This window comes from Haliaeetus albicilla, chromosome 7, assembly GCF_947461875.1.
Source record: "Haliaeetus albicilla chromosome 7, bHalAlb1.1, whole genome shotgun sequence".
NCBI classification, from domain to species: Eukaryota; Metazoa; Chordata; class Aves; order Accipitriformes; family Accipitridae; genus Haliaeetus; species Haliaeetus albicilla.
In genome coordinates, this window is record NC_091489.1 from 5,863,564 (window position 1) to 5,889,418 (window position 25,855).

Here is a 25,855-nt window from a genome sequence, read left to right on the forward strand (position 1 = left end):
AGGAACGCTGCAACTGGCAGTATTTTCTTTTAATGTTTCCTATGCTGCGAAGGGACTCCTGAAGGTAAGGACTCAAACAGATTTATTTTTTTTTTAATTTTCATTTCATAGCCTCCCATATACTTTATGAAATTCAGTCCTCTTCCTCACTGTATCAAAGTACTACCTGCACTCTTCATGATGGAACCATGCCACCTTAGCAGACATGGGACCAAGGACAGAACAGAAACTGAACTCCTTTCTCTACCAGCTTACATCTATTGACTAGAAAGCTCCAGAAACTGGACCACTTCCCACACCACCCCACTGCAGAGGATTTAAGACTGCATCCCCCCAGGCTTCACTATTCACAATCATTAGTACTACTAAAGGAATCAATTTGCATTAAAATGTAGAAATGCAGACTAGCTCCATGAAAATACTTGTTTTCAGGTGAGTTTACTCAGAATATGCTGTGCATCTGCTGCTTAAGCAGGTAAAATCTAGGTTAAGGTGGAAAGCAAGATTCCCCTTTCCCCCTCCCTCAGCTAGGATGCATGTGGCAGAGGAGATGTCAGGTGTGCTGCAGCTAAAGGGCACTTAAGGAAAGTCACATCTGGGAGGAAAAAGTGGTTATTTTCTTTTCATCCTAGCCTCTATCCAAACAAGCCACATCCAGATCTATTGTTTATATTCAGCCTCCCTGGAGGCAGCCTTTAGCACATATCTTATACAACCATGCTAATTTTGTATTTCTGACCTACATAAAATATTGTACTGGGGTGGGAGGGAGAAGGGGGGAACCAGCATTCTGAATGATGTATTTCAAACGACATTTCTCAGTAGAGAGACATCAATAAATTAAAGGCCCTTATTTGATTACTCAATGTGAAAGATTCTCAAATTAATCAGGCTGGTGACCATGTTTTCAATATGCTGCCAAGTGAGGAATAAATAAAGCCTTTTAATTCGTACATTGTACCAAAAACAAAGCAAATCGAGGGGCCTGGATGATCATAGGTACAATCTGAGATGAATATGTTTTGTAGCCAATGACGATGAAAAAAAAAAAATCACAGCGCTGTAATAAAGCAGAAGTGTGAATAATTTCACTGTCACTATGTATTAGAGCAGCCTGGGAGGAATGTCACATGGGTTGAAACTGCACATCGATTGGTTACAGATGACATCATGATATGTCAAGGCACGATCTCAGCTTCTTTTATGCCTGGAATAAAACTGATCTCACATTGGACATACTTTAGCTCCCTCTGCCGGGTACAGGGCCACCCGAGGCGTGACCTAAACCCACACCGGACGGCCTGTTCCGTACTTCGGAGCTGCTGCTGCTGCTCACAGGCATTTCATTTCATACTCAATGGTGACAATTCCAACCTCAGCCACCCTTCGAGTCTATTTCCTCATTCCATTATGCCCCCCAAAATAGAAAAGGTATCACACAGGAAAGGAAGCAAGTTTTGAGGGTACGGAGGAGTACGTTACCTTTCTGCTGGAGAAATGAGCATGCTTCCCTAGCTTGTTATTAAGAGCCTCAAGGAACATCTCATCTGTAACTTTTCCAACATTCATGCAGGCATCGTCCAGAATGGCAATGATCCCTTTGTGCTGCTGCTCTACCAGGTCGACGATGACCTGATTGTTGAAGTAATCAATCTGTAAAAAACAAAGAATGGGTATATTTGTGACTTTGGCTAGTGAAAAAGGAGCATACCAGTGTTGGCCACTGATGAATAGTACCATGTGTCTGACAGAGAGAATGGGGCCCACCGTTCAAAGGAGGAGCGATCAGCTTTCAATATGCACATCACCAAGTCAAAATTAAGCAGGCTACTCTTCTACCACTAAACAGCAGAGAAGGCAATTTTTCAAACACCTCACATAAATCTTGAGACCGCTGCTAAAAATCAACTGCTACAGAATGCACTTTAAAATGTCTTTTGAATTTCAACTGTGCACAGTCACCACAGTGAAAACTGTGCATCTTATCCTTGGCATTATGAAAGAATTTGAATAGAACTCAAGATTTTTACACTTTAATACCTAGAGCTAGATAAAACACATAAGCACACAGAACAGAAACACACAGTGATGTGTGTGGCATCACAGAGATGCCACAATATGTTTTAACTCAGACCTGGAGTCACTTATTTTCCCACACCATGGCAAATAAAGAAATGTTGTGAGGTAATTGGTTAGCTTCTTCCACAGCCTGATTTCCAGACAGCAAGTCTGACAGTACAGCTGGCATGGACACAGATGTCCTATCGACTTCGACAGCAGTGTACATGTGGAGCAACTTTAGATCTGGGACTTATGCTGGTACACTGACCTCAAGCCGACCTCTCCCTCCCCTGCCAAATCACTCACATGCTTCCAGGGAATTCCCTCTCGCTGGTACTCTTCCTGCTCTTGCTTTAAAACCAGCTGAATAAAGAGCTGCTGTAGCTTTTCATTGCAGTAATTAATGCAAAATTGCTCAAAACTGCAAAAACATAAGAAAAAAGGTGGTAAGTTTTCTGGGAAAGGAGAAGGCAAAGCACTGTGCTTTAACAACGTGGCTCACCTGTTATTGTCAAATATTTCAAAGCCATAGATATCCAGGACGCCAATGACTGTGTTTTTCCCATGTATTGTAGTGTCATAGTTCTTCACTTCAATCACATCATTGATGTGTGTCACAATCCAACAAAAGAGGCGCTCGTATATAGCCTGCCAAGAAACAAATACTGAGGAATTTTGCCTGCATCTGTCTCAGTTCTTTCTGGTAAATGCAACACGTGGTGCTACAAAGCTTAATTCAGGATGCTGCCCTAACTACACAAAAGCTACAGATGACATTCTGCTGAAAGTGAACAGCTACTGACGTGAAGAAAATATTCTATGAAAGTATTTTTTTTCTTTCTTCCAAAACTCATTTACATGACTTCTAAATCCTAGTGAGGTCACTAGGTACAAGGGTTCCCCTAATTTGATTCCAGTCTGCTTTTCAGCTGCGTAATAACTTCCATACCTGAGAATTATTTAACAATATTGAAGAGCAAGGGAGAGGTCAGGTATAGAAACCTAACAACCGAATACAATGGCAGTAAAATATTCCTGTTCACTTTTCAAAAATAAAATGTTCTTTAGGCATAGGTATCTTCAAAGTCTAGATGTTCAAAATGTACTGCAAAGCTGTGCAAACATATAATCTTAGGAAAAAAAGTCAAGTTAATAATCAAGGATCTTCATAGCCTCATTTGTTCTTCCCTTATCATTTGATTTCTTAGCAAAGGAAGGACAATTATCACTCCTTTCTGTCATCAGTATCTACCTTTCCAAAAAAAAGATAGCACTTCGGGTTTCCAACATGAGTTCTACATGTTACAGTTCCGTGCTCTAATCTTTGAATTTAACTGCTAAATGAAGTCAAGAATTGTATTTCGCTAAATATTCAGCCCTGTACAATGTATTCCTTTTGCAGCTGCCAGCAAGCCAGGCTTGCAGCTCCCTCCCCTCTTTCATGTGCCGCAAGCACCACTGGTTGTGGTGCATGCTGTGTCATAGCCAAGAAAGGGTAGGGAGAGTGCTGCTCTGCAATCCCCCTATAGAACACAGGAGCGCATACATTCAGAAATAAATCTGCATGAAGTACAGACTTTCCATGTCTCAGCAAGCACTATACTTATTGATCCACCCAGAAATCCTGCTGGGACCTGAGCATTGAAAAATGTGCAATTATGAAGGCAATTTAATATTGAATGCCTTCCTCAGGCATCACCATTCTTTGCTGTACTAAGTACAACTCAACCAAAAGGCAAAAGAAATGCGTCCGAGTTACTGTCACATACAAAATTAGGTGCAGAGAAAGGAAATTTAAACTCACTTTTGCAAAGGCATCTCTGCCATAGGTGGCTTCTTGTTCAGTATGTTGCTTGTCAATGACATCCCGACCTGTAGCTACAGTTCGAAACAAAAGAGCCTTCTCCACCATGTCAGATTTTGTTGACAGCAAGTCTGCAATGATCGACACAACCTTGCCATTTTCTATTACAGGCGTATCACCATCCACAGAAAACTTCAAGTTCCCCTGTAATAGGTAGCAAGAAACTTGATTTCTCAATCTGTCTTTTATTAATATGAATCAGTACACCCCAAGTTCATCCATATTCCACCTGCTATTCAAGTCAGTAAATCTCCTAACACATTAGAAGGGTAGGCCTTGCATATCCATGTACCCACAAAGCTCCAACATCAGTGGAAGCAGCAAAGCCTGACTCAAAGAAAAGCATTCCTGCTCAGTGTTCAGCTCAGCTTGTGGAAAAAAATTACATCAAACACTCAAGATTCAGAGTCTGATCAGATGGGAAATTACGTTAAGCATACAAACGCAGGATGTAGAGTTTCACCTTCACTGCAGAAGCACTAGGCTGCCGTTCTTATTGTAATGCTATTGCCCACAAAGGTAATGTGAAGCTGACAAGTCAGCATGGCTAATAGGACTGGACTGACAGCACACTACCACAACAGATTTGTTACTGAATACCTGCAGTGCCAGAATGAAGTAGCGATACCACTGCATTGTCTGCAGGAGCAGGTGGCCTCCCATCCTGCCTGCAAGGCCTGACTCTGCTCTGCCTTCATTCCTTCCCCAGCACTGTGGCACAACTATCCCAAGGAGGAGAAAGAATTGGAAAAGCTGCAGTTTTCTTTGCCACCCTCCTCCTGCCCACCTGCAGTGTCTCTCTCCTCAAGAAAACCTAAGAGCTGAGCTACAGGGACACTGCACAGGGAAGGAGGCTCTGTGGGTCCCAGGAGAATACAGGTGAAGAAAGGATTTCCTTAACATCAGAATACAGAGAATTAAGAGGTCTCCTGTCTCTGGCTGTGCTCAAGCCTCCACCACGAAGTGAACTACCGTCTTCCCAGCAAAACCACAGTGGTGATGGGGACCATGAGGGCAAAAGGGGACAGAAGGATAGCGACGTGAGAGCTCCCTACCCGCTCACTGCCAAACCCAAACAATTCCTTTTCAGAACATTTAACAGCTCCTAGTACTTAGTAGTATGTCTGTTTGGGGATCTGGAGTATGCAGGAATAAATGTGATCTTCCATTATTACTGCAGTGTCCTATTTCATCAAGGAGATTCACTCACCACTGGAAGTTGTAAACATTTTTCTACCCAACAGATCTTCCAACTGCTTCTGCAGCATGAAAGTTAGAGCTGCTGGAAGTACAAGTAAACTGCTTGACCCCTCCTGAAGAAGAGGCTACTCATACCTCTGGGCAGAGAGCTTACCAAGTGAAGAATGGCTGCCACAATTTTGTAGACAGTCTGAATTTCCTCTTGCTTGAAGCCTATCACTTTCATGGCATCAGCTACTGCTTTGAACTCTGCACCATCATTGATGGAACACTGAGGGGAAAGAGATGTTTGCCACATGAGAGGCTTAATGCAAGTCAACTGTGAGAAAGCAAAGGTTTTGCAAGTCCATGGGAAATAGATATGTACTTTGTTATTTTTCAGATGCAAGACACTGTCATGAGATTTCTCAACTTATTCTAATGTCATACCACATGCTTATATGCTGAACCCCACATTGGACACACATGTATACTAGCAGCAATGAGATACAGAAGTGCATCACAGCATGAATAAATAGTTAGTACTTTCCCAGTGGAATTTATCGTGAAAGAGTAGAAGTGATTCATAAAAAAATCAGAACAACAGTTACAAGTAGTGCAGTCACAGACCCTCTGAGTAAAAGCTGCAGAGCACCAGCAGTAAAAATCTGGTCATCATCTTTCTCAAGATGAGCCTCTGCCTCACTCCCCTCCCAATCATCTGGGTTTGTTTTCACTGCAGATTTCCAGAGAAACTGATAAAAGCATCTGAGAAGGTCTGTGGGTTTGTTTGCCAAAGAGCATCTCAAGAAAGCAATTAGGAAATCAAGGAGCCTTTTGTCTGGCCCCTGCTTCAGAGCGACAACACTAGGGACAACTCCAGACACATTTAAAGTGTTCAGGATCTTGTTGTCCTAAAAACTTTATGGGTTCATTCCCTTCTTTCCTGCTCAGAGGCCCCCTTGAGGGTAAGTCAGATATCAAGAATGAATGCTTCAGTAACTTAAATGGTCCTACTGTAAAAAAAAATGAGTCCTTATAGTCCTTTTGACCTTTTTGGTCCAGAAAGCAGCTTAAGTTACCCATTATGAAGCATGAAAGTCTGTCACTGGTAATGGGCCAAATATCTACGCCTGCATTTATTAACAAAGGTGATGTCTCTCCTACTATATTTTACTGCTTTTTATAAGCAGACACAAATGTAGTATGCACAAGTACACATATGCTTTGTCTTCGAGGGCCAGAAGCTCCATTAAAAATAGCACATTGATGTCACCTTTCCATATTCATCCCATAAATTTTGGTCTCAGCTTCTGCTAGCTCAGCAGTACTTTAGGTATTTCAAGAAGCATTTACAATTTTAAGACAAGTTACCTCTAACTCATTGACAGCACCCTCACCTTTAGCTGTGCTCCAGGACAGATATAGTTGTATGCAGATGCATCCTTCTGAAGATGTAGAGAACGTAGCATTTGGTCAGAACCACCCTGGAGTAGCTGTACGAAGAGCATTTTAAGAAATGGTGAATGAAAAAAAAAAAAAATCTTTCCTTTTCCTGTTTCTTATTCACCTGCTTGACAAGCAAAATCATAAAAACATTAACTAACTGCTACAGAATAATCAGCTACAGTATCTGGAGTTACAAGCACAACGTGCAAAATACAGAGTCTGCATCACTGTCAGGCTCTGACCACCAGAAAGAGGTTGCTTAAATGACTGTCCTTTTGAGTGACACAACTGTTTAGAAAACAAGCCGGAACCTCTTCACAGACCAGACCTGTTTACATGACATGCCACAGCTGTGTCTTGACAAGCACATTTACCTTCTCTACACAGAGACTTTCCAATATGGAAATGACACATTCATGAGAAAGGTGCTAACATGCCATCATGAGAGTACTGAGTAAGTGGGAAAAAAATAAATAAACCTATGTTTCCCTCACTACAAAACTGAGAATAAAGGTTATACTAATAGGCTGACCATTTCCCCCAAAGGACACACAAGGAACCAGCATACAATATGGAAGACATTAAAAAGAACCACCCCCCAAAAAAAAGTCAACTTGGTGTCATAAAATTACTTCCATATGGACTAAAGGCCTCGAGAGAACTTAGAGGGATTACTTATTACAAATAAAACAGTGAGTCAAAGTCCAATATTCTGCCATATTTGTTTAGTTAGCCTCCTTTTAAGTTTACAAATGTGTTAATATGGGAATGGAGGATAGAAAAAAATAAATCTTCCCATGCTCCTTCCCTAGACCAGGCCTCTTCAAAGAACTAAAGAGCCTAAGATCACCCAGGATGCAACAACAAGGGAACCCTTTGCAAAACACATGAGAGGGTGAAAGCTTTAAATATTTTGCCTATCATGTCTGGGAAACTTGAGAAAAGTCATTTGTTTCAGCAAACGAATACGAACCTGGTAAAAAGAATGAAAGCTTCGTTCTCCCGGCTGTTGCACAATCACACGAGACTGTGGAGAAACAAAATACAAAAACAGGTATTTCTGGTTGTGGACAGCCTGCTTCCCCAGCACCTCCCCTTAGACACGGATGCATTGGTTCACCACTGCTAGGACACCTCCAAACTAATCTTATCTTATAATAAGTCTGTTATGAACACCATTAGCCAGGCACGACCATGGAGTTTGAAGTCTATAATCAAAAAGACCAGTTTGCGTTAACAGCTGCAATGTCTTACTTCCAACCAGGAATCCCACATGGAACTACAGAATTGTTTTCATGGAAGAGTCAAATAAAATGCCATTTTCGTTTAAGAGTTACTTAATTGCTGGAAATGAAAAACAGGACTCTGACTACAAACCAATGCTCCATAGGACATAGTTAGGGTCTTATGGTAATCACTTCTACAACCCCAGGACAGGCTGACCAACAGCACCCAGCCACCATCCAAGTGAATGCTCTGCTCTAACACAAGGGCATTGTTTTAGGGAGCAAGCGATAGCTCCATCTTCACAGCACTCGTTCCAAATCAGTGTAAAACAGCACCAAAAAAAAGTTACATGCAGTAGAAATTCAGTCAACAAGCAACATAACCTTATTTTATGCTACAAGTTTGAACTACAGAGAGTGACGAAGCGTGTGTTCGTGCTGCAGTGCAAAGTCACTGCCTGTTAACTGCTTCTGTTTGGACCAGAACCTCAACTGCTTTCAAAATGGAAACAAATTTAACTTGGTAGAAGTCAAGAATATGAAATAAATGATCAGGATTTAAGTCACTGCAGCTGCAGCCCCACCCCTTTTTTGCATTAAAGTATCCCATGTTAAATGTTTGGGTTTGTTGTTTTGTTTTTTTAAAATAAAGTGTTTATTCTGAAAATAGACTTCAGGGAAATAAAGGGAAAAGTAAAAAACAAACAAAAAAGCATGTTAGCAGATGTTGTCAAACATAAAAATTAAAGCCAGACGTGTGTCTCACACATAACAAGAACTGTTAATAGATTACTCCCAGTTTCTCTACAGAATTTTACATATTCCCATGTTTTCAGCCACCACTTAATGACATGAAAAAAGAATTATGCTCAGGATCACTTGGAATATATAAAAACAAAGTTACTAAAAGATCACACAAGGTTGTGGCATTATTCCAGAATAACACTTCTCAAGCATACCATTGCTACTTACAGACCTAGTATCTTCTCCTTTTATTCACCAGTGAGATCTCAATGCGGGAACTTATAAAGAAGGAGTTTTGCAGACATTAAATTAATCTCAGCTTTTATTCTGGATACAAAGTACATACACCTATATGCACATAAGCTTTTGGGTAATAGTCCCTTATGTGGTGAGCTCTGAAAGCAGTGGTGTTAAAGTAACAGGGCACTGCCAGTATTTCAGCAACTTTTCAATTAATTATAATAACTCTCGAACAAAAATTGAGCCCTAGATTTAATGAGATTCTATGGCCTCATGTCACTTGTTGACATACCACCTTTGAAAGGGAAACTTTCTAACGGCAAAGCACATATTACAAAAGTAACTGCACAAAAGCTTCTAACTCTAAAAGTGAGTGTGGCTTACCTTTTCTAGTAAGTAATTATTGATATGCCCACCTATCGGGTCTCCTTTAAAATCAAAGTTGATATCCATATATTTTCCAAACCTGCTGGAATTGTCATTACGGTTTGTTTTGGCATTGCCAAAGGCCTCTAACACACAGTTGGATTTCAGCAGTATGTTCTTCACTCTATAGTACAGATAAATGGAAAAGAGAACAGGGTAAGTCCATACTCAAACCATAGAATTTTTTTTTGCAGTCATTTCTCGAGAAGAATTTAATAACAGCAGAGATGCTCTTTGATGACATATTTGGGCAGATGTATATGGCATTATCAATCCCATGGGAAATCAGCTGGGAGCTTTTGTCAATGTTCCTTAGAGCCAAGCAAATGCAAATCAAAGGCCAGATGCCTCCACTGAAAATAGCACCAAATATTCAGTTCCTTTACAAATATAAGTTTTGAAACCAATTTCTTGAACTTTTTTGCAAGTAATTTTCAGAATTTCTGTCAGGATAGGTATTAAGTCTGTTTCAGCAGAAAGCCACATTCTTTGCTTAAAACCTTTTACTCTAGGACTGACAGGCACATTTTGCAATTCAGAAGCATGCAAGCCTGCAAGCTCATGGAATATGCTCCCTGCGCTCAACATGCTATTCTAACAGGCACATATTTCAGGCAATTTGCCACAGAAAAAATGATTTCTAGATACTGTTTTTATTTTGGAAGTTTGAACTTTCAAAATAAACTTTTCTATATGATTTTAGCAATCGGTAATGCAAAATTCCCAGAGTAAGAGTAGTATCTGAAGAAGTTAAGTAAATGCTGTAAAAATCAGCATGTAATTAGTACAAGAGACCATTTAATAACATGGCACTACACAGTCCACAGAAAGAGATCCATAAATAAAACAGTTTCACTTATTTTTCTGCAAAGCCCTTACCTTTCCACCTCAGCCCTCTGACTGGGGTTAGTAATGGCTGCTATGTACTGCATAATATATTTACTGGCTTCAGTTTTCCCAGCCCCGCTTTCACCTGAGGGCATAAATACAAAGGTGACAAAACAGATCAAAAAAAGCAAAGCAAATCACTGAACAGTAGATCTTAATTCTACCCCAATAGCGTTTGGGGGTTTTGTTACTGTTTTTTTTAAAGCAATCTTATTTGCATGCACTTTGAACGTTTTCTAAATATAGCCATAACCCTGTCTTGGTTGTTGCTGCTATGCTGACTTAGAAGCAGTTATGATGTAAGATTTCACACGTTGGTCAAAGGCCTGGCACACAGAGGATCAAAAGGAATATTGTTAGAGGAGAAAGACTGGCATGCAGAGGCTTGGCTAGCAGCACTGCCGGGAACTGCAATACAAGAAGCTACTGTTCAGCACACCATCTCGGGTCTCTCGCTTTTCAGGGCTGCTAAAGCACGGGAACATCAAGGAAACGAAGTGCCAGGATCCAGATAGTGACCGTTCATGGTACAAGCACTGCTCCCACTGTTAGAGCCACGACAAGCAATGAGTCTGGCCATCGAAACAGAGAACAAAACATTGGCCAGTCATCTAAGGGACAAAAATCAGCAGTTCTCTAAAGACAGACAGGAACCCTGTTCTCACTGATCTCCATTCACACAGACAGAGCAAGCAGAGGACTGATGTTCTAGTTATCCCTTTGCATGCACAGATTAAGCTAATGACTGACACCAGCTCTTGAATTTGATACAAAATAATTGTAAGGTCTCCACACATGGATTCAAATGCAAATAAACAGGTTTAAGATTGATGAAGTTTTCTTTTATAAAATGCTGTCATTAGCCAATTCATTCTCCTTTCTCTGCCTAGAATTTCACAAAGATCAAGCGTTCATCATAATAAAAAGCTCTTTCAGCTTACCTGATATTACAATACAGGTGTCTTTTGATCGCCTCTTCATTGCTTTGTAAGCAGCATCAGCAATTGCAAAGAGGTGAGGAGGCCTCTCATACAATTCCCTTCCTTTGTACTGCTCAATCATGTCACGCCCGTAGATGTTCAAGTTTTTGTAAGGATTCATGGAAACGACCACCTCCCCAATAAACGTATAAATCCGTCCTTTTTCAAACCTACCCAGGATGAGACAAAAGGGAGAAAGGGATTAGTCAGACATAGAGATTCAGAATATGTCTTCCAAGCAAGTTGCCCATTTCATCAGGTGAGCTCTGCAATCCATCACCGTACTGAAACATTACAATAAAACATTGACTACGGACATTATCTGACCAGTGTGGCCTGGATGGCATGTTAGCATATTATGTAGAGACCTGATGTTACAAGGACTAAGAACTAGGGCTAGCTTTGAATCTTACCAGCTACAAAGGAAATGTCTACTGCTGTTTCACTTACCAATGCATGATTGATCAGATTACTGAGGTACAAACACCAAGTATATTTCTGAGTATAGCAAACTTCTGCTTTGCTGACACAATCAAGCTGGCTTTCTGCATATTCAGGTATTTCTATTGCCATTAACATGCTGCCAGAAACAAATGTTTCTAAGAAATTCTTTAGCAAGATTTAAGTTAATATAATTCACTGTTTCTACATAGACAATAAGTAAACATGAGTCTGTGATGAGTTTATATAATCTGCTTCACAAAGGGGATTTAAAGGCAAATTCTTTTTCCACATTCTACAGTTGTCCATAACCCAGCTCAGGCCAGAGCAGAAGTTTTGAAGCCACTCACTTAGAGGTCTAATCACATTTGCAAGAAAGTAAACAAAGATACAAGCCAAGAAGCAAATTACAGCCTTTCAGCTCTCGCGATTAGCTTCCACTCCACCCTTTTCGCTAGAAGGCACTTTGGCATCATCACTGCTACTAAACCAGAAGCGAAAGCTTTTTAAGAACGTGTGAAACAACCCTAAACTACACCTTTCCTAAACCCCACCTGGTCCATAGTATTTTTTCTGCAAACAAGACAGAAAATAACTTGATGTTTAAGTTAAAAGATATTTCCAAAGAAATTCACATTTTATTGAAATTTATCTAGCAGAAGAGCACAGAAGGAATTTCAGATTAACAGCTGAAGTATTCATACTGCATTTGCTTCTCAGGAGGAGAAAGGATGACAGCAGATTTAGAGATCAACATGCAAACTATAGCACTTCTACCATTAAATACCTGTCTGCACCCTGTATTTAAATCTTACAACATTAGATGGCACCACAACACCTCTATAAACTACAAGGGCCTTCCTAATCCTTGATGAACTCCAGCACAAATTCTAGCATTACTTTATTGAATTTATTACCACCCCCATGTGGTGACAGGCTTGACATTTTCCATTGTTCATTTGAGAATTTTCTGCAGCATCTTGGCAGTGTTAGTTTTTAGCAGGTGTAATAAAACTCAAGAAATACAATCTAGCAACCAGCATTCTACTTTCTAAAAGTGATTTTGCCTCTAATTGCAGCTTCCTCCAGAAATACTTCACTGAAAAGGCACAAGAATTGCAAAATGTCTTTTTGTTCATGCACTCAGTTTTAGCTGAAGGTATTCCTGATATGCATCTCCCAAAACATTTGTGAACTTAAAATGCAAAGATATTTTATGTTTTAGAGATATATGCTGTTTGAGAGCTACCAAAAATGTTTTAGAAAAGGCCTTTACAATTAGCAATACCAACCACAGCTCAGCAGCTAACTCGCAACAAAAATGATGGGTAATGCACAGGCAACAACACCAAGCAACTAGCACGCAAGCCTGGTAAGAAATACAGGATCACAGCCTCATTCTTAAGACAGACTTAGGTAACACAGGAAGCCTCACACGCTCAGTCCTTATCATTTCCCATCCCTAATTTTAATTCCTAGAAGCACAAAACAGCTGGGAATTGTGGTATTTGAAAGATACCAAACAGGCAGAAGACACACGCGGGTGCAAAGAGATCAGATACCAGGCTGCTCGTCTTCTGCCCTCTCAGGAGCACATGTGGGACTCTACATATACATAGGAGAGCTTAAGAAAAACCAAACACACACAACACTGTTTCTACGAAGGAGATCAAGTCACACTGGGACATACATATGTAAGGGAAACCATTACAAGGACATCAAAATCAGCAGAATCCTTCCCATCTTTTTGGAGATGGGCCATCCAAAGAAAGCAAGTTGCCCAATGGAGAACATATAGACCACTCGCCTAAAGTCACTACACAGCAGGAACATAAGCACTGCTTAAGGCACTATTAATGATAAAAATAAAGATACAGCAGTTTCTGGATAAGGTTTTAAGCCCCACTGTACTGCCAGATGCATGGCCAGTGGGTTCACGGTTAGCACAGAGAGGTTGAGGGGTTTGTTTTAGCTGCTGAGAAGGGAAAAAAAAAAAAAAAAAAAAAAAAGGACATCCTTACTGAAGTATCATGCCAAGTCACCATCACAGTACCCAATACTTTGACCTCTTCCTTAAGTAATGAATTATGTAAACTTTTGGTCGCAGAGCACAGTTTAAGTTTCCTCCCTTGACAGTTCAGCGTCCCCAACTGCCTCGTAAGCAGAACCTACAGATTTGCCTCTGCCAGCCTGGCCCACCGCCGGCTGGTCAGAGCTCACCTCTCCAGGGGAGCCCCCTTGACCGGGGCACGGCTCAGCTTTGGAGCCGTTACAGCTGTGACACCAACACATACCACAGCAGTGTGACATACCAACAGCTTGCTCCCCAACAGCTCTGGGCTTAGACGACAGATCTCACATTTGGCCTAGAAGTCAAGTTTTAAAAGGTTTTACTAGACTCCGACAACTTGGGTCTTCAATCTCTGTGGCAAAAGGCAGATGGAGATGACGGAGAAGGATCCACCTCCAGGCTTGACAAATGGGCATCTCTCAAGCTTGGCTTTAGGGATACAGAGTTTAGGAACAACCAACATCCCCCTTTATCTCTCTGGTTTTTGTTTTTTGGGTTTTTTTTCACTTCTTAGCACTGGAGTTAAAATTCCAGAGCTGTGCTTAGATGTTCCTAAAAGGAGCCATCGCTCCTTGCCCCTCCTTGCTGATAAAGCCTCTTTTCATCACACAGTGCAGCTCTGCACAGCAGCAGGCCAAGAACAGCAGTGGCTGTTTTCCTAGCTGCATTGCTTTGGTGTGAGATTCGTGGTTTTCCTTGCCCAAGAAGAACTCATGAAAACTTAAGAAAACAACCAATGATGGCAGTCCAAACTGGGAGGTACAAGCTGTGTTAAATTCGCTATTCTTCTGCAAGGCAAGGTTACAAAACCAGACGACGAAGCTATCCGGTGCTTTTTGGAAAGGCTCATCAATTGGGGCATTGCACTCCATCACAGGAAAGCTCATCAAGATGAAGGACAGCATAATCATTTTAGCACTAAGCATATAACACATAGATTGCTTTTAATAACAAAAATCCAGTTTTACAGTGCACTTGATAAAAGGAACCCCTGTACCTACTCCTGGGGGTCGGCACTCCCAGGGTCAAACCTTGTTTTGTATGTATCATGAAAATCACATCACCTTGTGCTGCAACTTTGAGTAAAGATTTCCCTGTAATGATTCTATTTGAATAATTTCTGTGTTTTCTGAATTTTGCACTAGCTCAGCAGCCAAAAAGAAACTCACAGTATTTAACCCTTGTGTGTTTTTTTGATGAGGAACATCAGCTCTTTTATAAGAAGTTTTTATACTAGTTTTTATTACCTTGTTAAAACCTCGATTGATAATGAGAAAATATAAACCAGTAAGTCACAGACTATAAATCATTTAAAGGGATAGAAACTGTTGTCTAGGAAAGAAGACTGCCAAGGCAAGAAAAAGGCTCTTTCTTTGTTTTGTAGTTTTTATTTTTAGGGAAGGTTGTTGGAAAAAAACATATCCTCAAGTCCAGACGTCCTATGTTCACATCCAATTGCCATTGGAAAATACCCTGCAGAAATCAGAAAACTCAAGCAGAAATCTTCGCCACCAGAGAGCACTCACATTTAGGATTTCTCCCACCTGACAAACACTCCAGTCAAAAATAAAACTGTTCTTACCGAGGAAATGATGCAACTTCAAATGCACTCAGTACAAATAAAGAAAAGAGTTAGTTGGCAAGACTTGGAACCCATACTCCAAAACAACATCTGCAGAACGCAGACCATTAAACAAAGGCACCATACCATGCAATCGCCACTCCAAATGCTGCAATTCAAATTATAAAGGGAATTCCTAATTAATCATTTACATGGTAACTCCTCTGTACCGAAAGATAAACAGAAACTTGTCAGGATCAGACACCAGGCAGCACTCTGCAGGCTTACTGCTATTTCTAGAATTCAGCGTACTTTCTGAGATAACCTATGCCAGCTACCCGGGGATCAGTTTGCAGTGAGATCATAGGCTGGGCTTCGCTGGGGTGTGAAACGGCTCCTCAGAAACACATTTTGCCAGTCTTTCTCTCCATCTGTCTAATATCTGAGGAGCAGAGCAACTGCTGGAAAAATCATGTCAAGTCGCCAGTCCTCTCATTTTCTGTTACTTTAAGAGAGCTAAAGTGTAGCTATTGGTATTATGGATCATTTTCCCCTGGGAAAAGACCTCCTCTCACCTGGAACTACTCCTTTCTTCCCACTGATCACAGATTGACATCATATTCTGCTTTACATACATGCAGACATGCTAAAGCTTTCCCACATTAGCAGGTGCTCAGTAAAGGTCCTTGGTGCCCCGATGCTACGGGGATGCTCCAGAAACAGAACATCTTCACAAGAAGTCACAACACAGCCATTAACTGAAGATGGACTTTCAGTTTAACTGTACAGCAGTGGCTTAAAGCAAAGGAATTGTTAATAAAAAAAGCAAAAGCAAATAATTCAGGACAGATACAGGAGTGCTACAGATGCATCAGCCTGTGCTAGATAGTCAACAGCTAACCTAGTACCAGTGAAGGTTAAAAGAATAAAAGCTGATCGTTTCAAACTATTATCTATTTCCAACTTACTCATTAACTCCAAAGCACAAACTGAAATATTTAGTATGAGCATACTGCTTTTTCTTCCTCCCTCCTTTGTGCATGGGAGGAAGAATGATCTAGCAGCTGTACACCTCGCTGGCATGTAGAAGAGGGACAATTCCTTCTCCCATTGCAAACACTCTGTGTGATTCGGGTTATTCCCCCAAAGGGGGTCCTAGGTCTTAGTTATTTTTTACCACCAAATATATACATTAAAAATCCATCACTGCAGGCTTTGAGTCCATTCTCATTGCAAACATGCATGAAGACATCTAATTAAAACTTGTGTTCATGAAGAGATAGATGTACATGGATAGTCAAGGATGGGCCTTTAGGATATGTTCACTAAGGGGGGGAACTTAAGTAGACTTCTGGCAGGGAAATTGCATTTACCTGCTTTTAAATGCAAGAATGTATAGCCAGCTGTACTGACACAAAGAAACAACTATTCTTCTCCTGTTTTGGGAAGTAAGATGACTGCTTAAGCACACTTCACACTGTGTGAGTCAAGAGAATTGTGCCTTTTATATGTGATACCAGGTCTCTCTACTGAGAATTCAGTGCTACTTATAGACTTTATTTTAGGTAAATTTTGAAATAAACTCAGCTGTCAAGCAGCAGGGAAGAATGACTTTCAAGTCTTTCAGTAAATTGCTCATAAACTGCATTATAGCAAATCATCCTCATCACAAGAGAACTCAGATAAACAGGATTTGCGTTGGCAGAATGATAGCTAAAATATTCTTGCTGCACTTGGAAAAACAGACCAAAAAACTGTCCAGTCAGTATTACCTCCCTGTACTAGGAAAACAATCCAAGTCTGTCACGATTCTGAATATGCATGTCTATAACATTTTGATCCATCCCGAGGGCCAGAAAAACTGGAATTTAAGTTCATTTAACGTGCAGGTGAAATTTTTGCTTACAGTTGTCCTGCATGGATTCAGTTTTCAGATGTTGCCAGTTTAACAAAATAGGAAATGCCATTCAGAGCGCGTTCTGCACCACTCCTTTCCTGTACAGAGGGAGCAGAAAGGGCAGGGTGAAGAATACTTCATTCATCTGCAATTTTCACAGTCAGCTTTGGAAATAAGGTTAGAAGAGTCCTTTGTAATGATGTAATTTTTTTCAAAAGAAAATAGTAAACTATGAGTGACTGGTGCCACATCTTCCTCACAAACCAACATTTAAGCAAACTGACTGTAATTTGACAAGGCTGATTCAGCTCCAACACAGCTGACCCTTGATTCATCCATGCAGCTTTGCAAACCAACTAGGTAAGGTCAGGGGAAAGGAAAATGGAAAACGGATGGTAAGCTAGCTCTAATGAATGCTGCATAAAGGCTAAAACTGTGAAATGTAGGGGGAGTAATATTAAAAACCCTCCTCTTAAACATGAAGTTAAAGTACTAACCTTGCACTGAAAAAATGCCAAACCACTAAACATAGGAGTCACTGAACTTTCATTTCTATTTGCGTCAGACAGACTGAGCTGTCTCTCCGACAGCAGGGAAGCACTGTGTACTCTTTTTACATTTCTAGAAGCACAGCAGAAGGCACAAGCAGACTTGAAATAGATAATGAGACAAAAGGAAGTTCTTTGAAAAGCTTCCAGGGACAACATGATGCTTTGTGGTTTTATTCCAATCCACATGTGAGAAAGTTGCTATTGAGCACAGGTAGAGGAAAGAAGCTTGCTCCTGATTTCTCTGGGTAGAGCAGTAAAACACAGTCCCATCTTCCATGTGAATGACTGGAACACTGTAAAATCCTAATGCAGTAATCATACTACTCTGCTATGAGCAGGAGGCTGCCCTGAATGACCTCCTGAGGCTGAATTATCCTAAAATCCTATATCTAACCAGGAAAGAGTAGAACAGGCTTGGGATAGCAACAAACAAAAGACTGCCATCTCCCCATAATCTCTAACTTTTAAATCTGTCAAATAAAAGCATATAATCTATTAAAGGATATTAAAAAGAAAAAGAAAGATCAAAAGTCAGGTTGGTTCTTCTATCTGCTCCCATCACGCATGAAGTCAACTGGAGCACATGTACAGAAGAGCCTAGAGCTTGTCATGGAAGAGAACTAAATTAAATGGGTAAGACTCCTAGAACTACTGAGGAGGAGCAAAAAATGGAAGTAATCACTCTACAAATACATCAGTAGATGAATATGATCTTGTCAGGTAGCCAGAAGCACTAATTAGACAAAAAAACTACACAGGCCCATACAAAAGAAAAATGGGAATGGACTTACCCTGGCCAACACAGGCTTGAAACTGAAAGCTAGCTGTCAAGGGAGGAGTCCTGGAAGAGCTTTCAGTAGAAGCTGCAAGGAGTAGTGAGCCCTGCCGGATATTGCTGAACTTATTTTATGGATGCGTTTAGAAGATTTGGCTTCCTGTACTGAACAGCAACTGACTTCATGATCCATTATGTTTCTTCCACTCTGACATTACAGCATTCAGATACTTAAAAAAAGACGCTTTACCTTCATTCGCCACCTCCTCTATCCAAACCCTATATCCATATTAACTGTAATCTGCCACCCATTATTATCTCAGCCTTCAATTTTGGTAATTCAGCTTTGTTCATCAGATTATACACCACTGTGTTAAAGGGTCCGCTACCTTCAAATATATCAGTGGATAAAACTGCAGCACAAAAGGCAAAACCAGACTAATGACTGGTGGTTGGACAGATTTGCATCATGCAGAAGGTACCATCTGATTTCATCGCCCTGGTTCAGTGGTGCATGAATTCTGCAATGGTAGGTTTGGCTGAACAGTGTCCAGGTGAGGACTAGCTTATACTTCTGAATAACAACCTTCCTTTCAAGCGATGCTGAAGGAACTATAAAATCCTGCAACCCAGCAGAAAGATAAAAAACATGCAGAAAAACAAAGACATGACCGATACCCTGTTACTTCCTTCTAACTTCTCCAGTAACTTCAGGAAACAAAAAACATTCAAGTCGCTGCTGATGACCCTGATACAGCAGCATCCTTATATAAAAAAAACATAACCTGAAGCCACATCAGTGACTGTACTGATGATGACTTTCACCCTTATTTTCTAAGCCATCTCTTTCTTACATATATATGGTATACTATACCACCTTCCCAATCTTCTGTATACACTGCACAATTAACAGAAATTTGTACTGATGTCTAACTACACCTCTATTTATTCCACAAGCCTAGGTGCCAAGGTACAATCACAATATTTCACAGATTTTCTTTGCAGATGCTCGGAGACTCCTTTTGCAGTCAGCTGGCCATGAAATGCTGATGTTCAGATGCTTCATTGTTCTGCTGTAAAGGAATATTCTGCATTTGTTAAGCTCGTGTCCCATGCTGATCTGTGAATGCTGGTGGAGTCTCCTGAATACAGCATTGTTTTGATACAGGGCTCAAAGACCCCGAGAATCATCTTGCAGTATTAAGATACAGTACACCATCTGCAAGCACTCCAAAAGGTTTGCTTCAGCCTTTGGTAACATTAGATCTAAAACAAAATTAGATGCCTTACTCACACTAATACAGGCCATGCAAATCATGCAAAAATAATAATGCAAAGTATGCAAATAATGCACAGATATGGCTTATGTTTCTGCATAATCAGGGTTTCTTTTAGAGTTGTTACAGTGATCTGCACCATCTCACCTAAACACAAATATTGAGCATGTAGTCCTTAAACAGGACTGTTTGTTTTCTGGCCATGAAACCAGGCAGACTTCTTTAGGCATTTATGTGTTTTACAGCATATTGTGACTTAACACAGCTCTTGTGGTTTTGGCTCGTAAGCAGCACATTAGATTACCAACTAAGGGCTTCGGCAGACAAACTGCTGAGTCTCAAAGCAGCAGATGAAGATATTCCACCTACAGCTGCCCATCCAGCTCCTTTGCCAAAGATTCCCTTCTGCCACGTCTGCTGAAGGGACAATGACGGACAGCTGTGATCTCGGCCACCCCAAGTCCAGATTATCACTGACACCATTCCCTGTGGGACAGATACCAACAACTTCAGCCACCTAACGCGAAGAAAGAGCTATAAGCAATGGAGGGGAAAACTAAGTTTGCAAATCACAAAGCATATATGTTTCAACACAATGTGCCCATTAACTATTCAGGTTGAAAGAAAGGACTTTTCCTTGTGCTTCCTTGAAAGCATGTCTAGTCAGGAAAAGCTTCCCACTCTTTGGTCATAGATTTGGGTCAGGTTTGTTGTGGGACTTTTTCTGGTATTTTCTGTTTTCTGTTGGAAAAGCTTCGTGTCACCTAATGGCAATCTGAACCAGAACTGCAGTGAAATCCCCTCTTCACCATCTCTCAGCCTCTCCCCTGTTAGCAAGAATCAAGCAACAGGTGCCCTGGAAGACAAACCCTCAAGCCTTATAGAAACGAGATTAATGGAAGACAAACCCTCAAGCCTTATAGAAACGAGATTAAGTACATGTATCAGTGCCAAAAAGGCCTAGTAAATACACAAGGTTTGTTCTTCCAGTTACAGAGCAACTAATATTTTACAGAAAGTTTGGTTTAGAAGTAAAGAGGGTTTTTTTACTACAACCAAGTGTAGTGCTTTCAGTTGAAGTCATGAGCGTGACCGACCCAGCAGATTCAGTATCAGGATCTTTTTCCCTCTCACTGAAAAGACAACTTCAAAAAGGGAAGAACAGAAGGAACAATACAGGGAACTCTTCAAATATCCTTGTGGATATGGAAGTCCAGGGTAGGATAGACAAGATAAGCAAATGAATTTGCACAACAGTTGTAAGCACTTCACATTCTTTCAATGGAAAAACATCTGAGCAGGAGGAGTGCTGTTATTTATGCATTCATCATTCATTGCAAAAGGAGTGAGTTTCTAAATGCCAACTGTACTGAGTTGTTAAACAATGATAACGCAAGGGGAATATTAGCAATATGGAAAAGGACTTAAATGGTTTGATTATTAAAACAGATTATTTGATTTACATGCTGCTTGTTTTATCATTTTAAATTATCACCGGAAAGATTGTGTTCATTTACTTCCTTTAGATTTTACATATTTTTTCTGTCAAGATAGCTCCCACTCAGAAGCTGAAAGACTATTTAAATATTGTGAGACAGCACAAATACAACTCAAAATTAATATGCAGATAAACTGTAAAATATCCACAGCTCAACTTCCACAAGCCAAGATGACTTTGACCACACCATCACGTTTTTAATTCTACACCAGTGGAATTCAGAGCCCTGTGAAATCATTTAAAACAGGATCTTTTCAGACGACGTATCAGCCCAAGAATTCAGGCAGGCTCCTACTTCCATAAAGTATTGTTTGTTAGGTAATAAGCGTTAGTTAGTGACAATCACCAGAAGTCAGAGCAATGCTACACTATTAATCAAAAAGTTTAATAAGAAAGTTTTCAGCCACTAATTATTTACTGAAAGCACTATTTTAGCCTAGAGTGGTGGGCAAGTGCATACTCTCTGCTTTGTCAGATCTAATTACACACTCAATACCAGGAGCACAGAGTAAAACTGCACCACTGCTTATTTCCAGGATTATTACATTCATTTCCGACACAAGTAACAAAGCAGTTGGCCAAGTTTAAAGCAGGGTGTTAGGTGAAATGACCTCCACAGGTCCCTTCCAAACAACATTACTCCATGGCTATGAGATACATGCTGCAGCTTCAAGTAACAGCTGACAGTAATTGTTATTTCCAATAATAGCAGCACAGGTTTTCAACTTAATTTTGCTATCAGCCTTATTTAATCTTTTTTTTAGAAATCAGTTTAATTAATAGTTCAGAGCTATGACACATCATCCTCCAAATGCAGCTCTGTTTCTCTTTTCCTCTTGTGAGCAATCAGCTGCTAAGCTCTTGCAGAACAGCAACATACTGCAATGAAACACAAAGAAATACACTTTGAATCAAGAAGTCTGGCAGTCACAAACTGTCAATCACTTTAAACCTTTTAAAAATATATCTGAAATCATCTATTAGATGGAAAAAAATCTTTTCTATGTTATTTTTCTATGTTTTTTAAAAGTTAAGAGATTTGTGTTACCCTTCTCACATTCATCCCTCCTGCAGAAAAGGTGATCAGCTATCTCATCAATACTTGCACAGTTGGAATAATAGAGATCCTACTGAATTACTAATAATTATACACTTAGAAGCGTTCACATATCATCTCCCCAACACACTTAGCAATCACCCTCCAGCAGGCAGTAATAAATGAGGAAAATGGATCTGTTGCCAGTTTTCCAAGAACTTCTGAAAACAACGGTATGCTTCAAGTTTCTTGAAATATTTTGCTTTGTTATTTGGAAAGTATTGGCAATCCATACATTTAGGTGTCTACCAGCAATCCATAGTGGAATACAACTGTCAGCCATTATATATCAGCGCACACATATCATGACTTCAGTTCTGTAAAACCCATGTAGAATGCATGCTTATCCGATGAGAAGCAGCAGCAAAGCTGACATCCTTACCCCAAAGTGGCCTTTTGTGATCTAAAGAAATTCTGTTCAGATCTGGCTCAAGCATAACAGCATTTTCCATACCTATTAATGAAAGAATTTAAACCCACAACATATACAACTGTTATTACTTGCCTTTTAAATATTTAATATGTTGTAATGAAACAGTCACATCCACACTGAGTATAGTATTTTCATGGTCTTTTAATTTTATATATATATCTATCTATCTGTAAAACTAACTTTTAAGGTTTATATTTACACAAGGCTCCTCCTAGCAAATATTGCACACACTCTTCTGGCCTGCTCCTCTAACAGAATCTGATGAATAAAATGATCACTTACACAATCCAGTAAGAAAATGCACCTACAGCTTTGGGATACAATGAAATGGTTTGATGGACTTGCAGATAAGGACAGGGTTCAAGTGTTTCATTCACGGCACTTTCATGCAGTGCCAACAAAATTACTACAAATCCTGGTTTTGTCAAAAGGAGAGTGGAATGTATTTCTGAAATTACTCTCTTCCTCCTAAATATATTCAAGCGAGACTTACAGGAAAAGAAATAAAGCTTAGTTATTTCCTGTTCGCATCTTTGTCCTTTGAGAAAGAGAACAAAGAAATTTGACACTTCATATCTACACTCATCTTGAGCACCCATTCTTTGGCCTTTTAACTGGAGTACAGACTTGCATTAACAGTTAAGGAAATGGTCCCACATATAGAAAAATCAGAAGCTTTGATAAGTTGCTGCTATGGTGCACAAGTCATTAATGCTGATAAGCAAATGCCAGGAAATAAGGACAGTTATTAACACCATATCTTTACTTCTCTCAAAGTCCCAGGTCAGAGTAGATAAAAACGAGCTAATTATTTCTTCTCTCTCATGCAAGCAAGAAGCTTTGTCTTTTGAAGCTACTTGCTTGCGTAGTGAAATTTCTGTCTCAGTCCTGAAAGAATTATAGTTCAGCAGTGAAAATGCCAACGGTTCTAGGAAACAGGCCATGCAAAAAACCCTTCTAAACTGTCCAGTAACTTGATATAAGAAAAATCCTTTCCTTAGTCCAAATCTGTTGATGTAACCTCAAGCAAGACAGACCAGGGATCCAAAACAGTTCAACACCACTTGAAGAGGCAGTTCACCCTGAAAATATCTCATCTGGGCTGCAGCTCATCTGATTCCGGTGAATAGAACAGATACCCACTGGCCAAAGCAGCATGCCAGGCCCAAGGATTCCTGCATGGCATCTGCAAACACTAAGTGGAAGCCCTAAAACACAGGATCAATATGTTAAAACAAACAAACCAACCTGTGCAAACAGCCAGCAACAATAACTTGCGATTTCCCCTCTACCACCTAGAGCTGCTTTACCAGTGTTATTCCTTAAATTATTTCTTTCCCTTTTTTTCAGTGGGGATGGGGGCAGTGAGGAGAAGCAGGGAGAGAAAGAAGGAAGGCTGGAGGGAGAAGAAATAACAGAAAAAGTGTAATTCCATCAGCTCAGGTTTGAGGGTTTGTTTCCACTTTTAAACAAGTCAAACTTTAGTTATTAAAACAAAAGCCTGCTAATATTTTATGAAGTTATACCAACGTTTCCTTGTCTTTACTGACTGCATCTCCTCCCACTGCATCCTTGAGCCTCATGAACATTTTCTAGCACACTGAACTGGTGGCTGGTATCACGCAGCGCATGTAGTGTCCTCTAATCATCCTCTGCTGCCAATCCATGACCTTGCAATTTACAGCACATTACTCATCTGTAAATGAATGGCTCAGCATTTTGTGTAATTGGATTTCATCCACAAGGCAATCCAGGCATCTTCAGGAGGAGCACCACCTCCCCCATTCATGCCATCGTCAACGTTATGAATCTTGCTTACAGAAAGGCTACCTCAGCAACACCTGTATCATCTTTGTGATCCACTGTGGGGAGACTCTTGTTCCACAGGCCAGTTGATGCAAAGCAGCTCACAAACACAACATCCTTGCTAGCTCCTTGTCAAGCAGACATCTTGCACAGCCACACTGCCTAGCATCTGCAGCAGTCCTGGGAGAGGGATCTTTCTCAATAGGTCTTTGCATATACACTCCCAGAGGTCTCCAACAGACCACATTCTGCACCATACACCATGGCTGCTCCCACAGGGCACCTTCATGTAGGCCAAGTTACATTTTTTTAATTTGAGTAGCCCTGCAGGACAAAGCCAGTTTGCCAAACCCCTGTAGAGAGCAGTGCTTCCATTTCCAGCCTGCCAGCCCTGCATCCGGGTTAACTAGCACACTGCCACAAGCCTTCCACTAGATACCTACATCCAGGCAGCTGAAATTTTGGGGGTGATTCATCAACTACATTGACCTTAACATCACTAGTTCCTGTATGCTCTCCACGTTGCAGAAGTGGGGTTCACCTCCTGCTAGGAGATCTCTGCAGCTTCTTCCCCAGGGTCCCTGCTCTGAGAATATGGTGCCAAAAGGCAAAAGCCAGCTCTGCTTGGAGCCACCTCAGCTCTGTAGCTTCACTAGCTGGAGTTTCACAGGGCAAGAAAAGAGTGATATGACTCCCCGGCCTGAAAGCAGCACACACGCGTTCTCCCAGCACCACACCTAGGCTCCTGTGCTCTGCCAGGACTGAGCTGCTTGTGAATGGAGCTCACATACGCCTTTATCAATGGTGTGGTTAATTTGCAACCAGATCATCCACCCCAGGGCAACTGAGGATTAAATGTACAGCAAATAAAACAGATACTGCTAAAACTAAACATTAACTTACTGCTGCTTGACTATCTTGTTTTTAAGCCCCCCATATCCCTCATTAAGTAAGGAAAGAAGATGGTGCTAACAGCCAGGTGTTACTGACAACGTAAAGCACCATTTCGGTTTCAAACAGTATAACAGTATACACACAACATAAAACATTACCTCCACAAACTAGGAAGACTTTCAGAAATTTGGTATTCTTTTTTATCATTTATTGCTGGCTTCCTTACTTACTGATCACCCCTTTCCAAACGAGGGCAGTATTCATATTCCTGTTTTAACTGGGTTGGTTCAGATTGCTTTGCTCCTCAAGTCCCTCCTGGATCATCTGCTTTAACTCGGTTTCCAAAGAGATCTCAAAGGAGAATACATAACTAAGCTCCATTGGTATGAGCCGCAAGGTGAAGCAGCACTGACTGTGTAACACACTTCTGTCTTCAAAGGTTTGTAAACACACAGTCCTTTCTTCTTGTTAACAGCAGCCTCTGTAGGGCAAACTAAC

General features: G+C 40.6%; 1 protein-coding gene across 1 annotated transcript in view; it reads right to left on the minus strand.

The window, feature by feature from the left end:
- Nucleotides 1–25,855, minus strand: part of MYO1D (myosin ID) — a 162,438-nt gene that overhangs the window by 114,117 nt on the left and 22,466 nt on the right. The window contains exons 2-11 of the mRNA XM_069786766.1: nt 11,019–11,227; nt 10,069–10,162; nt 9,148–9,313; nt 7,527–7,580; nt 6,505–6,600; nt 5,280–5,396; nt 3,866–4,069; nt 2,564–2,709; nt 2,368–2,482; nt 1,483–1,653 (exon numbers count right to left, since the gene is read on the minus strand). Of these exons, the coding sequence (XP_069642867.1) occupies nt 1,483–1,653; nt 2,368–2,482; nt 2,564–2,709; nt 3,866–4,069; nt 5,280–5,396; nt 6,505–6,600; nt 7,527–7,580; nt 9,148–9,313; nt 10,069–10,162; nt 11,019–11,227 (1,372 nt within the window). The remainder of the gene's footprint in view (nt 1–1,482; nt 1,654–2,367; nt 2,483–2,563; nt 2,710–3,865; nt 4,070–5,279; nt 5,397–6,504; nt 6,601–7,526; nt 7,581–9,147; nt 9,314–10,068; nt 10,163–11,018; nt 11,228–25,855) is intronic.